General features: G+C 38.3%; 1 protein-coding gene across 4 annotated transcripts in view; it reads left to right on the top strand.

Moving 5' to 3' along the window:
• The window catches only part of Fam168a (family with sequence similarity 168 member A), a 183,693-nt gene that overhangs the window by 117,033 nt on the left and 49,712 nt on the right, over positions 1-16,948 (top strand). For 2 of the 4 annotated variants that reach the window (XM_026409144.2, XM_026409143.2), the window contains exon 3: positions 1,011-1,103. The exons of the other annotated variants lie outside the window; for them this stretch is intronic. In XM_026409144.2, the coding sequence (XP_026264929.1) occupies positions 1,011-1,103 (93 nt within the window). The remainder of the gene's footprint in view (positions 1-1,010; positions 1,104-16,948) is intronic. 4 annotated transcript variants of the gene reach the window in all.

Genomic DNA, 16,948 nt, shown 5'->3' with positions numbered 1-16,948 from the left:
CAGTATATACTTATTGTTACTAATAGTAATGGTTATGTTAACAAGTATTAATTGCTATTTGGTGGACACATTCTAGGTTCTATGCATGTATGTTTGTGTGTATTGATTATGATTAATCTTATTAATCATAAACTTCACAGTACTCTTTAACAGATTTTTTTTAAAAACTGTGATAGTTTAAATCAGTTCATTGACTTGGCTAATATATCTAGCATCTAAGGAATGAGGAAAAATTTGAATTTAGGTCTTTATGATTTTAAAGTATATGTGCTCTCTGTTATGGCAAGTTGATCTGTCTTAAAATATTTGCCCCTTTCACTGCTCCATGAATAATCTAAGGGAGAATCCAGGACTAGGGAATCTTCCCTTTGAAATGGTACAAGCCTGCTGCTGACCAGTAGTTTAAGGTAGGTACAGCAGGGCAAAAATTGAGGGAGTCAAGTGCATTGTGGTGTTATCAGCTTCAAAGGCCATGGGGTGATGGCACAGGAATTAAAGGAAAACACTCCCAATTTGAAATTCTCTCTGAAGTATTAGATGGGAAATGAAATACATTTTGTGATACAGTGTATTCCAGTAAATAGCTATCTCCTATCCAATTGACAGTTTTTTTCTTCTCTGTCTCCCTTTCCACTCCTCCCCTCTTTTAAAGCTCCTTTACTGAGTATTTACTGTGCACTCAGAACTGAGCCCAGCATTCTATACACAAATTGTATTTTTACACCTGTAATAATCCTATGGCATTATTATTGCTACCTCCTGAATATCTTGAAAAAGTGAATTTAGAGAATGTAATGTACCATATACTTTAAAATGCTCATAGATTGTGTTATGGACTGAATGTTTGTGTCCCTTTAAAATTCATATGTTGAAGCTCTAACCCCCAATAGGATGTTAATTAAAGATGGGCCTTTATAGGTTTACATGAGATCATAAGGGTGGGGACTTCATTATGGGATTAGTGCTCTTAAAAGAAGAAGAGACATCAGAGCTCTTTCTGCTTTATGAAGACACAAGAAGGTGGCCATCTGCAAGCCAGGAAGACCTGTCACTAGAACCCAACCATGCTGACATCTTGATCTGGACTTCCAGCCTCCAGAACTGTAAGAACTAAATGTCTGTTGTTTAAGCCTCCAGTCTGTGGTATTTTGTTATGGCAGCCCTGGCTGCCTAAGACAATAGTAAGTATAGTGAACGCCTGAATACCTGTTGTTTTGGTTAACCATAACAATGAGCTCTATACAGACTGGGACATTTCTTTTTCTGAAGGCCTCAGATAGATTTCTCTGCTAGAATTCTGGAATGTAGTTAAGACGTAAACATTATTCTGTTTCTTAAAGTGTTCTGATGGTGTCAATATCCAGGCATCACCCAGAGGTCTGATAGGTGGTCTGGGAAGAGGACAGGTTTTGCTAACAAACCTGAAATAAAAATGTAGAGAGATGAAGCTCCATGCAAAGAGTTTATTTGGGAATGTGCAAAAGTGCAACTCAGGATACGCATGCTATAGTGAACCACAGGCACACCCAGGAGGCCTGGAGCAAAAGGGAAACTTTTAAGGAAAAAAAGTTCATGTAACTATTATGAAACAAAGACCTTTGGTTAAAGGGGCTAGTTGCAGGATTTGGCCTGAGGTCATTGTTGCTAGGCAGGGTCTTTGTACAAGTGGCTTATCTGGAATACTGTGGTCTTGAGGAATTTCTTGCAATAAATCCTATAATAGGCACATGTGAAGGAATTTCTTATTATAAGCCCTATTACAGGCATTTGTCTATAAAAGCTCTTCTTCATGACTTCCTGACACCATTTTGTTAGGATTTGACATAAGTGACTATTTTGATATTGATAACTTTGTTATATGTCTTTCAGATCTGGATTGGAATCTAGGCTCTCCCATTATTTAGGTGTGGCACATTAGTTATTTAGGCAATCTAAATTTCAATTTCCTCAACTGTAAAATGGGGTGATGACCTAAACAGATGGTTGGGTTAGTGGGTCCCTAAATTTGTTGATTGAGTCTATAATAACATGTCTGTCTCATAGTTGACACTCAGTTAAGGGTAGTTATAAAGCCCAGCAATGAACATATCCTCTGTAAGGGAAAAGAGTATGGTATTTAGAGATGGTGACTTAGATTACAATTTCATCTGTCACTTAAGTTCTGTGTGATATCAGATAAGTTATTAAGGTTTCCTACTTTCAATATATCATTTGCAAAAAAAAAAAGATAACTTATGAAAAAGAATTAGGAATGCTTTTTTCATAAGACAGCTGAATGTAATAGGACCAGCCATTTACTTGTGATATAGTTCCCAAAACCTAATTAGAAAATAATTTTGAAATGTGAGAACAAATGAAGTGAAACTAATTCATCATTTATAGGTGAAAAGATGGAGAATAAGAAGTATTTTACTGAAAGTGTTGGAGCCGAGTCTGAAACCTAAGGCTCCCCACTCTGGGCCTGTGTAATCATTGTCTCTCTACCACAAAATAATAAGCAAGGTTTCATCTTCCCTACATCCTGTCCTGACCACTTCCCATTAGTCTGCTGGCCCATATCAGTCAAGTGCCCTCCTGACTCCTGTGGTAGGCCCTGAATGAATTTCCTGATTTCATCTTGTATCAAACCCATGTTCAAAAGCTACAAATACATAAATAGAAGATATGACCCCCAAATTTATAAAGCTAAAAAATTGATGTTCAAAGATGTCACCATCTTTCTAACAGTTTTTTCCCTAGACTACTTCTTTTACTTAAAAAAAAAAATAGTCAAAAGCAGATTATATTTGACACAGTGATTTATCATCTAGATGATCTTGAAAATTAATGAAGCTGATGGCCTGCAGATATAATGAATAACCTGATGTATTAGTAAGATTAAAAAAATAAAGTCTTCTACTGTCATGTATAACTAATTAGAACAAATTAAAAATAAAAAATGGTGGTCTCAGCAATGGCCCAAGCCCTACTCAGCTCATTCTCTTTTTGTAAGGATCATATGTAAGATTAACTGACATTGGTGCATTTATTCTTTCAAAGAACTTTTGTGGGAGTTTCCCCTCATATTTGTTTTTTATAACAACTCTGGGGAGATAGCCATTATTTTCCCCATGAAATAATTGGAGATCTGCGTCCGCAAGGTCACACTGTATTGCAGAACCCGTACTACAGATTTTCTGAATTACAGAGTGAGTGCTTTTACTGCTGTGGCACTTGTGGCTGTAGCTGTATGTTGGACACCACCGTGGTTATAGTCTTAGATGAATCTGGAAAATAGATTCTAATTTCTGAAACTGCTCCAGCAAAACTCTCTTTGATGTTCAAACTTATTTCCTCTGCTCAGAAAAGACCTCTCAGGTCACTTTTTCACCTATAGTTGAAGAAGAGCTTCAAGAGACTTCTTAGGAACTATTCTCACTATAGTTACCAATCATCTCCTTCTCGTTAAATACAATGGATCTTTTTCAGCCCTCATTTGACACCCCTGATGCCCCTTCCTTCTTGAAGCAAGCTTTCCTTACTATTAAAAAAAATGTGTATTTTTAAGTTGTAGATGAACACAATATCTTTATTTTTTATTTTTATGTGGTGCTGAGGATCAAACCCAGTGCCTCACACATGTGAGGCGAGTACTCTACCACTGCTATAACTCTAGCCCCAGCTTTCCTTACTTTTATTGATGCCATTGTAATTTTTCTGTGTTTCTCTCTCTCTTTCTCTCTCTCTCTTAAGGAATTTTCCATTGGCTCACCCATTAAAAGTTGGTGTTGTCCAAGGGCCACATCTCTCTTGCTTTGCCTTGGCTACTATCTATAGATTGATGATTCATTTACTGTAGCTTTGTGGCAAATCACTCTTCTGAGCTACAGACTAGTTTATTCCAGCTGTCTTTTGAACATCCCTTCCATGAATGTCTCATACTTTTGCACAGACTTAACATATCTAAAACTGAGCTTGTTCACTTTCTTTCCCCTGTAACCTCTCTTTCCTTTTATCAATTTGTGGTTTGTATTTTATTTAAATGGAACCATACAATCTTTATCCTTTTGTGACTGACTTATTTCACACTGCCTAATGTCATCAGGTTTTTAAGACTGAATAATATTTCATTTTGTATATATATTCAATGTTTTGTTTATTTCTGTCAATTATCACTTGAGTTCCTTCTACCTTTTTTTAAAAAAATATATATATTTTAGTTGTAGTTGGACACAATACCTTCATTTTATTTATTTATTTTTTTTATGTGGTGGTGAGGATTGAACCCAGCACCTTGCACATGCTGGGCTAGTGCTCTACTGCTGAGCCACCACCTCAGCCCTCCTTCTACCTTTTGACTGTTGTGAATAATGCTACTATGAATATGAATATACCGTGTATCTTTCTTTCAGTTCTTTTGGGCATATTTCCAAGGTGGAATTGCTGGATCACATTGCTAGATATTTTTAATTTTTTGATGAGCCGTCATATAATTTTCTTAGCAGTTGCATCATTTTTCATTCTACCAGCAATGTATTAGGGATTCCAGTTTCCACACAGCTTCATTAATGCTTGTTATTCTCTCTCTTTCTGTTAAAAGTAATAACTATTTTAATAGTTATGAAATAACTCTTAAAATTTTTAAGAGTTATCTGTTTATCTTTTATTTTTTCTTTTTTTTAATTTCTAATACATTTATTTAGGTTTCTTTAAACAAGGTTACTCTATCATTTTCTCAGGTCATTTCCCACCTCTGAGTTTCCTGTTAAAAATAGGGATTATAGGGGCTGGGAATGTGGCTCAAGTGGTAACGCGCTTGCCTGGCATGCGTGGTGCGGGGTTTGCTCCTCAGCACCACATAAAAATAAAATAAAGATGTTGTCCACCGAAAACTAAAAAATAAATATTAAAAAATTCTCTCTCTCTCTCTCTCTCAAAAAAAAAAAAAACAGGGATAATATTATCTACCTATTTCAAAAGTGCTTTGAGGATTGACATAATATGTGTAAAGCATCCAATATGTGGTTAAGTCTCTTATTAGGTACTAAAGAATGAGTAGCCATTGTTTTATTCTTAGTCTTCCTTATGTCCGCAGTATCTAGCACAAGGAGTGGTGCAGAGTTGGCTCTCAGTAAATTTTGAAGGAAGAAAGGGAAGGTGGGAAGGAAGAAAGGAAGAAGGGAAGGAGGGTAGGAGATGGAAATCTGAGTGAAGGATCATAGCAGAGAAGTATACATTGGGTTTGAGGAAGAGATGTCTGTGACCTGGTTGTTCTTGCTAGTGAGTAGCCTTCCAATGTGGCAAGGAGAGTTTGGGACCAGTAGCCAATGTGGGAAGGTTTGTTCATGCTTTATAGGTGAATGAAAATTTCACTTGGATGTTATTTAATGATTGATCAATTCCTCTAGATGGAACAGGAAGATTTTTATTACTTCTGAGTCATGTAGTCAAAAGGATCCTTTCCTCTGACCTACTGGATTTGAAAAAAATGTTCTTTTTAGAACAGTAATAATTAACATCCAATGATTCCATTGAGCTACTTAGCAAGAGTTGCTTTCAAGCTTCCTGTATTATCTATTCAGCCCTGGACTGCCTCACTTTGAGGAACAGCTTCTTTGCTAACAAAGACAGAATGGACCTTGACTTTGAAAAACAAAATTTAACTCTCCTATGAAAAATTTTCTCTGAAACATGAGAGAGCAAAGACCCACAAAACCCATATAATAAGAAGTATATTACTATAGAAATTAAAACTACCATTTGTGAAGTCATTTAATTCTTAGAACAATACAATATTTATTCCTATTAATAAATCCTATTCATAAATGAAAAAAGACTCAGAAAGATTAATAAGTCTATACAAGGTAATACAGCTAATAAATAACAAAGCCAAGATTAGCATTTAGGTTTACCAGACTCCAGTCTTTTCCTTCCACTAAGGTGTCAGGCAAGGTCTCTGTGGATTTTTTTTTTTTTTTTTTTTTTTTTTTTTGAGAGAGGAGAGAGAGAGAGAGAGAGAATTTTTTAATATTTATTTTTTAGTTCTCGGCAGACACAACATCTTTGTTGGTATGTGGTGCTGAGGATCGAACCCGGGCCGCACGCATGCCAGGCGAGCGCGCTACCGCTTGAGCCACATCCCCAGCCCATGGATTTTTTTTTAATAACTTTATTTTTTTTTAATTTATTTTTTTATGTGGTGCTAGGAATCGAACCCAGTTCCTTGTACATGCTAGGCCAGCACTACAAACCCGGCCCCCCCTGTGGATTTTGGAATGAATACAAATTGTGAGTGTGTACCTAAAGGTACATGGATTAAATCTCGTCCCACCAAGAGCCATACACATTAAACCACATTTCTATTTTTCTGTGACCAATTTTCTTTCCAGCATCACAAAATAATTTCCCACCTCTGTAGAAAAGAACAGCTTATTCTCCCAAAGAAAGAAGTACTAGTGTTGTTGGATTGTTATTCTAAATCCATGCTTCTAAGTCTTCTTGTCTTCCTTTTCTCAGGAGTTGTGCAGTTATTTGGGTCTTTCTAGACTGTGAGCTCCTTGAGGGAAGGAGTCATGGACTTCCTTTGCCTAGAACAGAGTGTGGGCACTTATTTACTCATTAAATATCATTACCATTATTAGTTTGTATTAATTTTATTATCGTTGCTCTTAATGTTAAAGTAATAGCTACAATAATAACTGTCACTAGGGTGCCAGGCACTTCAAAAACATTGTTTCTAATTCTTGTGATAATCCTTCAAGTGAGAGCTGTTTTAATTTTACATCTGAGGGAATAAGAAGTTTCAGATAAGTTGAATAACTTTCCCAAGGGTATATAGCTTATAAAGTCACCGTAAATGAAACACAAACATGCTTTAAAAGAAAAAAGTTTATCATGGTAAAATGTATATTACATAAAGTTTACCATTTTAGCCATTTTTTAAGTGTAAAAATGGCTAATTTTAAATTCAGTAGCATTAGGTACATTCATAATGATGTGTAACTGTCCTCACTATTTCCAGAACTTTTCAACATCCTAAACACAAATTCTGCACCCATTAAATAATAGCTCCCCTTTATCTTCCCTCCAACCTCTATAACCCCTAATCCACTTTCTGTTACTATGCATTCATCTATATCACTCACTAAGTAGAATCATGCAATATTTGCTTATTCATTCATCTGTCCCTTTACATACCCTGAAATCTTGATTCAGCCAATAGAAGTTGAAACTGGCTGCCAGCTTTTGGGATGGTCTTTCAGTGATCAAAACCTGCAGTCAAACATATAACCCTGATATTTGGAGGACAGAGTCCTTATTGCCATACATATTACAAAATATCATTATGTGTTGAGAGCCACAGCCAAAGGGGCCCCAGCAAACTTCCAGCTGCCAGCAAGCTTCCAGCTGCCGGCTGATGATTGGCTCACAGCGGCCCCAGCAACATCTAGCTGATTGGCTCCTCTGAGGTGATGCTCATTGGGCTGTTTCCCTGCCCTTTCGGACCACGGAGCTGCTCATTGGGGGACTTCTTTGGCTCCGCCCACGCAACCCAGCCAATCGGCCTCAAGAGCAGGAGGATTGTGGGAGGTGGAGAGGCTGGTGTGGGGGTGAGAGGCTTGTGGGAAGCCGGTGGTGGCAGTTGGGCTCTGAGGGTTTTTTCCTGAGGAGCTATTTTGTTTGGCATTTGTAGTTCTAAAAATAAAGTTAGTTTCTTTTGACAAGTGGCTCCTGAATGGTGCCCAGCCAGACTGCGGCATTTGGTGGCTCGCACGGGGAGTGACTGAGGGTAAGTAAACTGCTCGCCCCTGAGGGCAGGGCGAGAAGATGGGTAGCCATTTTAAGATTATTCTTTTGTTTTGCTTCACTTTTGTTTTAAGTTGCCTGTCCCTGGATATGTGTAAGGTGGAAGAAAAACCGCTCACATCTGAGGAACAGTTAGGGAGAAAGGACTGATGGACATTTCAGGAGGCTATTATAATGATTTTGTGTTGTTCCAATTTTGTTTCACTCTGTTTAAGTTTTGTTAGGCGTTATCTTGTTGGGTTGTATTATAGTAGAAATATGGGATCAGAAATTAGTAAAAAACAAACCGAAAGAGTGTTAAGTAAATTGTTAGAGGAAGGAGGCATCTCAGTAAAATCAAGAACAATCAGGGCATACGTTGATACAATACAAAAATGTAGCCCATGGCTTTTTAAGGAGGAGTTGTTAAATATCTCACAATGGAACCATCATGGTGAAGATTTAAAAAGAATAGAAAAGAAAAGCCCAGGGACTCTGCCATTTGGCACATTGCCATTGTGGACGTTCATATCTTGTTTGCTTAGTCCAAAGCCTTCAGTTCAGACAATGGTAGAGGAAGGAGAAGACATATTGATTCAAGTAAAAGAGAAGGTCTCTCGAGCTAGTCAGACAGAGGAAAAGATTCAAGTAAAAGAGAAGGTCTCTCGAACTAGTCAGACAGAGAAAAAGATTCAAGTAAAAGAGAAGGTCTCTCGAACTAGTCAGAGGAAGGGAGTTTAGAGCAGAAAAAGCCATCAGGGGGAAAGTTACAAAAGGAGACTGCTATTAACACCTTTCTATCACTAGAGGGTGTAAGGGTCCAACCAACAGCGCCACCTCTACAGGAGACTGCTACTAACACCTTTCTATCACCAGAGGGCATAAGTGTCCAATCAACAGCACCACCTCCATATGCTAGGAGGCTCCCAACCCCCGCAGTTGATAGTTGGGATCCTGAGACAGGATCTCAAGTATTAACATGCCCTGTATTTGAGGTAAGAGGGCAGCGAATTTACCATGGTTTAAATTTCAAAACAGTGAAGCAGCTAAAAGAGGCTGTAACAACCTATGGTCCTCAAGCACCCTTCACTGTAAGCTTGGTCGAATCCATTACCAACTTAAACATGACGTCAGCAGATTGGGCTAATATGTGTAAAGCTGTGTTAAATGGAGGACAATACCTGTTATGGAAGGTTGCCAATGAGGAATTTTGCAAGGAGACGGCTAGGCGAAATGCAGCAGCTGGTTATCCTCAGAGAAATCTAGATATGTTATTAGGAAAGGGACCTTATGAGGATCAGCAGCAACAAATTGCATATGATACTGGTGTATATTTACAAATTGCTGTAGATGCAGTTAAGGCATGGAAGACTTTACAAGGACATGGAGGTTTACAAGGTCAATTATCTAAGATAATACAAGGAGCTAATGAACCTTATGCTGAATTTGTAGATAGGCTTATTCAAACAGCTACCAGAGTTTTTGGGAATACAGAACAAGCAGTGCCATTAATAAAACAACTGGCTTATGACCAAGCAAATCGTTGGTACAGAGATATCATTAGACCATGGAAACATGAAGATTTAAACACATATATTAAATTATGTAGAGACATTAATGAACAACAGTAAGTTGTGGCAGCTGCAGTAAAACAGGCTTTAGATGCCAGGCCAAGAACATGCTACAATTGTGAACAAACAGGACATTTTAAAAGGAATTGCCCCATAGGAGGAGGGTTTAACAAAACTAGGTATCAAAGGAGTAGAATACCGGGTATTTGCCCACGATGCCGTAGAGGGAGACATTGGGCTAATGAATGCCGTTCTCAAACCACCATAGAGGGTACTCCATTATATTGGACTAATGAATGCTGTTCTCAAACCACCATAGAGGGTACTCCATTATCAAAAAATGAACAAGGACAAGGTGTTTATCCACAATATCGTGGACAAAGGCATCGGGCTCCGTTGCCAAAAAATGGACAGGGGGCCCCAATGCTCCTGGGGCCCCAAACCACAAATATACGGAGCACTGGAGGAACCCAGCAACCCCATCAGGGTAGTGCCCAGGACACATTGTCCATCAGATCCCTCATCAGACAAACCAGAGGGAGCGCAGGGTTGGACATCTGCGCCTCCGCCAGATCAGTACTAACTCCAGAGATGGGAGTTCAGATCATTCCCACAGGGGTAAAAGGACCTCTTCCTAAAGGCTTATTATTGGGACGAAGCTCTTCTACTCTAAAAGGACTTATGATAAGTCCTGGGGTAATTGATCCCGATTATGAAGGTGAAATAAAAATTATAGCCAGTTCTCCAAAGGGTATATCAGTAATTTCACCAGGAGATAGAATAGCACAGTTATTAATAATACCAAGCCTACATGATAAATTTTCCAGTCATGCTGTAGAAAGAGGTTCCAAGGGATTAGGCTCCACAGGTGTAGATTGGGCTATGCTTTCTTTAAATTTAGATTCTCGCCCCATGCTAAAACTAAATATTCAAGGACACGAATTTAATGGGCTACTGGATACAGGTGCAGACCTTAGCATCATCTCTCTTCAAGAATGGCCAAAACATTGGCCATTACAACAAGCCACTCAATCGCTTCGAGGCCTAGGAGTGGCGACTAATCCCCATAGAAGTGCAATGGTATTAGATTGGAAGGATCCTGAAGGATGTGAAGGAACTATACAGCCATATGTATTGGATCGTCTTCCCGTAAATTTATGGGGACGAGATGTCCTAGATCAATTAGGTTTGACATTAACAAATAACATCAATCAAAATGCACCCACTATTATGGCTAGACAAGGTTTTAGGAAAGGAAAAAAATTAGAAAAACAAGAAAAAGGTATAGCAGCACCAATACAAATAGATCAAGGAACAGACAGACATGGGTTGGATTTTCACAAAGGGCCACTGAGACAATAAAAATTACATGGAAATCAGAAAGACCAGTATGGGTTCCTCAGTGGCCCCTGACTAAAGAAAAGATACAAGCAGCCCATGATCTGGTCAAACAACAGTTAGCGGAAGGACATATGCAACCTTCTGTATCTCCCCATAATACTCCCATTTTTGTCATCAAAAAGAAATCTGGCAAATGGAGATTATTGCAAGATTTAAGAGCCATTAATAATGAAATGGTCATTATGGGACCTGCTCAATCGGGGATTCCTCAATTGTCTGCTTTGCCAAAAACTTGGTATGTTTTAGTTATAGATATTAAAGATTGTTTTTTTTTTTTTCAATTCCAATTCATCCTGAGGATAGTCCACGTTTTGCATTTACTATCCCTGCACTGAATCATGAAGGTCCTGATCAGAGATATGAATGGAAAGTACTCCCTCAAGGGATGGCTAACAGCCCAATTATGTGTCAAATTTATGTTAACAAAGCAATACAGCCACTTAGAAATCAAAATCCAGGGGCTGGGGATGTGGCTCAAGTGGTAGCGCGCTCGCCTGCCATGCATGTGGCCCGGGTTCAATCCTCAGCACCACATACCAACAAAGATGTTGTGTCTGCTGAGAACTAAAAAATAAATATTAAAAAAATTAAAAAAAAAAGAAATCAAAATCCTGAACTACAAATATTTCACTATATGGATGATGTATTATTAGCACACAAAGCTAAAAACACATTGTTAGAATATTATGCCACACTTACAAATTTATTAAAAAATTATAATCTAGAGATAGCAATAATTAAAGTACAATTAAATTTTCCAATTAATTATTTAGGAGTTCTATTATCCTCAACCATGGTCATCCACCAAAAATTCAAATACGAGTAGATCAACTCAAATCACTTAACGACTTTCAAAAGTTATTAGGAGACATAAATTGGATAAGGCCTTATCTAGGTATACCAACAGGAGAGTTAGGACCTTTATTTGATATCCTAAAAGGTCCATCAGATCCAAATTCACCCGAATGTTAACGCCTGAAGCAAGAAAGGCATTAAAAATCATTGAAACATATATGGAAAATATGCATTTGGATAGAATTGATATAAGTTTGCCTTTATTATTTATTGTACTACCAACAAAAAATATTCCTACAGGAGTATTTTGGCAAGAAGGTCCATTATTATGGATACATTTATCTTATTCTCCTAACACTATTTTTACTAGGTATCCTGAGGCTGTAGGACAATTAATACTCAAAGGAATAAAAGCAGCAAAGGGAGTGTTTGGAATTTCTCCCAATAAAATTATTACTCCATGTACTATGAATCAAATTGATGAGTTAGCTAATGAGTTAAATACTTGGGCAATAATCATGTGCAAATCTCATGTTTCATTTGATAACCACTTACCATCTAATCCTTTATTGTCTTTTTGGTCATCGCATCCTGTAATTTTTCCAAAAATGACAAGAAAAACACCTATCATGAATGCTCCAAATACATTCACTGATGGGTCAAATAATGGTACAGCAGCAATAGTTACACCTGATCAAACTTTTACATTTTTAGTACCCAAACAATCAGCTCAAAAGGTAGAGCTTAATGCAGTATTACAAGCTTTTGTGATGTTTAAAGATTCTGTATTTAATTTATTTTCCGATAGTCAGTATATAGTTAATGCTATAGTATCCCTTGAAGATGCTGGTAGGATTTCCCTTTCCTCTACTGTTTTCTCTTTGCTTTCCACTATACAAAGTCTAATCTAGGACAGAAAAGATCCATTCTTTATAGAACATATCAGGGCACATACAGGATTGCCTGGAGCCCTTAGTTTGGGCAATGATTTAGCAGATAAAACTACACATGACATACATATTTTCTCTACACTAGAAGAAGCTATAAATTTTCATAAAAGGTTCCATGTCAATGCTAATACTTTACAAAAGCATTTTAAAATAACTAAGGAACAAGCTAGACAAATAATAAAAACAATGTCAAAATTGTGTGACCTTTTTACCACAAGTTAATCTTGGAGTCAATCCTAGAGGATTGATACCTAATATTTGGCAGATGGACGTCACACACTTGCCAGAATTTGGAAAATTAAAATATTTGCATGTTACAGTTGATACTTCTTCTGGATTTTTGATGGGCTCCCTTCATGCCGGAGAAAAAACTAAAGATGTTATAGCTTATTGCTTACAAAATTTTGCCACTATGGGAGTTCCAAAACAGTTAAAAACAGATAATGCCCCTGGTTATACTTCTGCCTCTTTTAAACAATTTTGCTCATCATTTGGCATTACTCATATAACAGGAATCCCATACAATCCACAGGGAGAAGGCATAGTTGAAAGAGCTCATCAAAGGGGCCCCAACAAACTTCCAAATTAAAATATTTGCATGTTACAGTTGATACTTCTTCTGGATTTTTGATGGGCTCCCTTCATGCTGCAGTCTGGCTGGGCACAATTCAGGAGCCACTTGTCAAAAGAAACTAACTTTATCTTTAGAACTACAAACGCCAAACAAAATAGCTCCTCAGGAAAAAACCCTCAGAGCCCAACTGCCACCACCGGCTTCCCACAAGCCTCTCACCCCCACACCAGCCTCTCCACCTCCCACAATCCTCCTGCTCTTGAGGCCGATTGGCTGGGTTGCGTGGGCGGAGCCAAAGAAGTCCCCCAATGAGCAGCTCCGTGGTCTGAAAGGGCAGGGAAACAGCCCAATGAGCATCACTGCAAAGGAGCCAATCAGCTAGATGTTGCTGGGGCCGCTGTGAGCCAATCATCAGCTGGCAGTCTGAAGGGCGGGGAAACAGCCCAATGAACATCACTGCAGAGGAGCCAATCAGCTAGATGTTGCTGGGGCCGCTGTGAGCCAATCATCAGCCGGCAATCATGTCTATCTTTTTTTTTTTTAAGTCCTTATTGCTCACCCTGGCTCTAGCAAAGCACACCAGAAACTAGGGGATGGCAGCTACTGGACAAAATGCTGAGATTTACCAGTGTTTTCATCAAGCTCTCCCCTGGATGCTATAAGTATTCTGATTAGAATCCAGAGTTCCAAAACAGTTACCTCAGATACTTTCTGCAGGTAGTTGTCTGGGTGGAGAAGTAGACTCCTAGAGTTTTCTGTTCTGTCATCTTTCATGACATCACTCCCAATATAGATATTCTTTAAATGCAACAATGAACCTTTGGTGTCATATTTTAAAAAGGTCTGTCACCATTGCATCATAAAAAGTATAAAGTCAGAATTTGCTTTTTTCCCTCCAGATACAGCCTTGCTGTATTACAATATTCTTTGTAAATAAAGAATAGCCATCAGCCTGCAGGATTGATGGGATACATGCTTTCTGTGTACCCATTCACAAGGACAGACAGAGTCTCTCAATTAACTGAAATCCCAGCAGTGTATTCAGTATGTTAGTCAGCTTTTTGTCATTGTTGTCAAAATACTTGAGATAATAAACTTATGAAGAGGAATTGTTTACTTTGACTCAAAGTTTTTGAGTTTTCAGGCCTTGGTTGCTTGTCCCCTTGCTTTGGGGCCTATGGGAAGGGAGAACATCATGGTGGCATGGGAGCACACCATGAAGCAAACTGCTCACCTCATGGCAGCCATGAGGCAAAGAGAAAGAGTGGAAGGGGCTAGGGACTCTGTAAAGTGGTTAACACTGAGCCACATTTCCATCCCTTCTGTTTGTTTTGAGACAGGACCTTGCCAAGTTGCTGAGGCTAGACTGGAACTTGAAATCCACTTGTCTCAAGCCCCCTGAATAGCTGAGGTTACAATTGTGGGCCACTGCACCCAGCTCCTTTTGCCTTGGAATCTGAGATGTAACTGAAGGGCTCAGAAGTAGGTAAGGACAAGTAAGCTCAGTACCCCTACTCAGAACCCATTCTGAGTACGGTGACAACAGCTTCTGTCAGCCCAGGGTTCTTTCCCTACAGCTCTTGATGGATTTGGGCAAGATCAATAGGAAACCATGAAAGCCTTTTTTCACAAGTAGCTTCTTATGGAAGATCACTTAGGTATAGTCATCACGAGTGACTGAGTTCCCTTTTCCTGCTAATTAAGCTTATGCAATTTAATTTTGTTTTCTATTAGTTACTTATGGTTCTTAGTCAATGTTAATATAATTTTTGTGGCTGTGAGTAGAGTGCAGATCAGTGGGATGGATGTTAACAAAGGATTTGAAGAGCTTTGGGCTGTGCTGCATAAATTCTCATTAGAATCACCTCTGTTGCTTAATGTAGACGGCAGAGCCTACACTTAAAGTCAGAAGACCCAGTCTGCTTCAGCTGCTTCTAACCAAAAACTTGAGTAAGTCATTTTATTTCCAAAGGCCTCAGTTTCCTTTTCTACAAAGGTAATAATGATAATAACCTACCCTGTCTATAATTTGTTTCTGATACTTTAAGAAGATAATTCATCTGTCAGAAATTTTAAGATGGCCATGGATGGAGCTGGATTAGACTGACTGTTCTTATCCTGGAGGTTAACTGCTTGCATATGCTAGGCTCCCAAAGTAGGCCAGGAAGTCATTGAGATTAGCAACTTTATCAGCTAAAATGTTTCTTTCCTGTGTTTAGAAGAGAATTTCCTGGCATTTGGAGGCAGAATTGGCCTGCTCTCAGCATGGAATCACTGGGCTTCTGGGCAGGACCTGGAGAGGTCCCAAACTTGGAAAAAAATACCATAGAGGGGGCCTCCCCTTATGTTCCAAGCTATATAGAGTAAATTTGTGTCTCCAGTGGGTGGGCTAATAAGAACAGCTATCTATTACTAACAACAATGGTTTCTATTTGTAGAGCATCCATTATGGACCATACACAATGTTTGGAAACTTACTACAGTGTACCTGACATTTGAGGACAATGAAATTTGTCTTGTCTTCAAAATTTATATGAATTTTGCCTGAAAACACCATTATATAGTCATACTTGTTTCCTATAAAATACTGTATTTAGTATCTGGTAAAATTAATATCCCAGGAAGGTGCACTATATTTATTTATTTATAAATATTTTTATGTACCCTTCAGCATATTGTTGAGTAACCACAGGGGTTACTGAATACAGTTTAAGAACTGTTATTTTACTTAATCTTTATTATACACGTTTTAATATTTATAGACACAAGAAAGATGGAAAAAGACTTGTTTCTATCACAGACCCAAGAAACAATAAAGCCAGATCCAAACACAGATTGGGATGTTCCATGCTTTTAACCACTGAACTACATGAGTCTCCCATGTTATTGTACTGCCGTATTTATATATTTAGTACCTGTTACCCTTGCAGGCAATCTGTGTGTCCTTTATGCTCAACAGGGTGCATAAGACAAAGTAAACTCTCAGCAGGGTGCTGCGTCCTGCACCTGTGATCCAGCAACTTGGCCGGCTGAGACCAGAGGATCAAAATACAAAGAAACAAATAAACAAAAAGTAAACTCACAATGAACACTGATTGGTTGAATGAATAAGCCCCTAAAATGAAGTCATTTCAAGGGTTCACACATTTCTAACAAATTGATCTCAGAGTTTTTTTAAGACCTTTTTTTTGTCCTTAGGGTCTTCTGTAACAATGATTCACATTAAGCTCTAAGCCACTGCTTATGTGCAGAATAATTGATATTTACAGGGAACTCTGGATAAATAGAGAAAGCTGCCCAAGAGCACCTATGTCCACCTCCTTCCCAGACACCATTAGATTATCTTAAAAAATCAGTATCTCAAGTCACAACCCATGAACAACTCCTAAGCTACCATGAAGGAAATCTCAGAATTGTGTGGCTTATGTTTGTCTCCCTATCCTCCTACTGTATACTGTATTCAAACACCCCTTTCTCTTCTCTGTTTTGTACCCATATATTCCTTATTATTATAGTGATGAGCACAGGTGTGTTATATAAAACACTGGATGTTTTCCCCCTAGTAGCAGCTAGTATGGGGTATATATATATATGCATGCTTTGAAAGGTTGGAAAACCTCCTCTAGAGACTTCTCCTTTCGTCCAGAGTGAATCTCTTCTGAATTTAAAATATCTATTTTTCTTTTCTTTCCCTTTCTTCTTTTCTTTTTCTATGCTGAGTTGAACTCAGGGGCCCTGTGTATACTAAGCATGTGCTGTACCACTGAGCTATAGTCTCAGTCTCAAAGCATCTTAAGAGAGCTTTGCCTTAAGAAAACCCATAGGCATTGCACAGTGTTCTGAAATTTTGGAATCCATTTGATCCTTAAAAATCTATGGAAATCTGTTACTGT

The sequence above is a fragment of the Urocitellus parryii genome, chromosome 4 (assembly GCF_045843805.1).
Source record: "Urocitellus parryii isolate mUroPar1 chromosome 4, mUroPar1.hap1, whole genome shotgun sequence".
In the NCBI taxonomy this organism is placed as follows: domain Eukaryota; kingdom Metazoa; phylum Chordata; class Mammalia; order Rodentia; family Sciuridae; genus Urocitellus; species Urocitellus parryii.
Note: the sequence above shows the minus strand (reverse complement) of the source record. Positions and strands in the feature narration are given on the sequence as shown.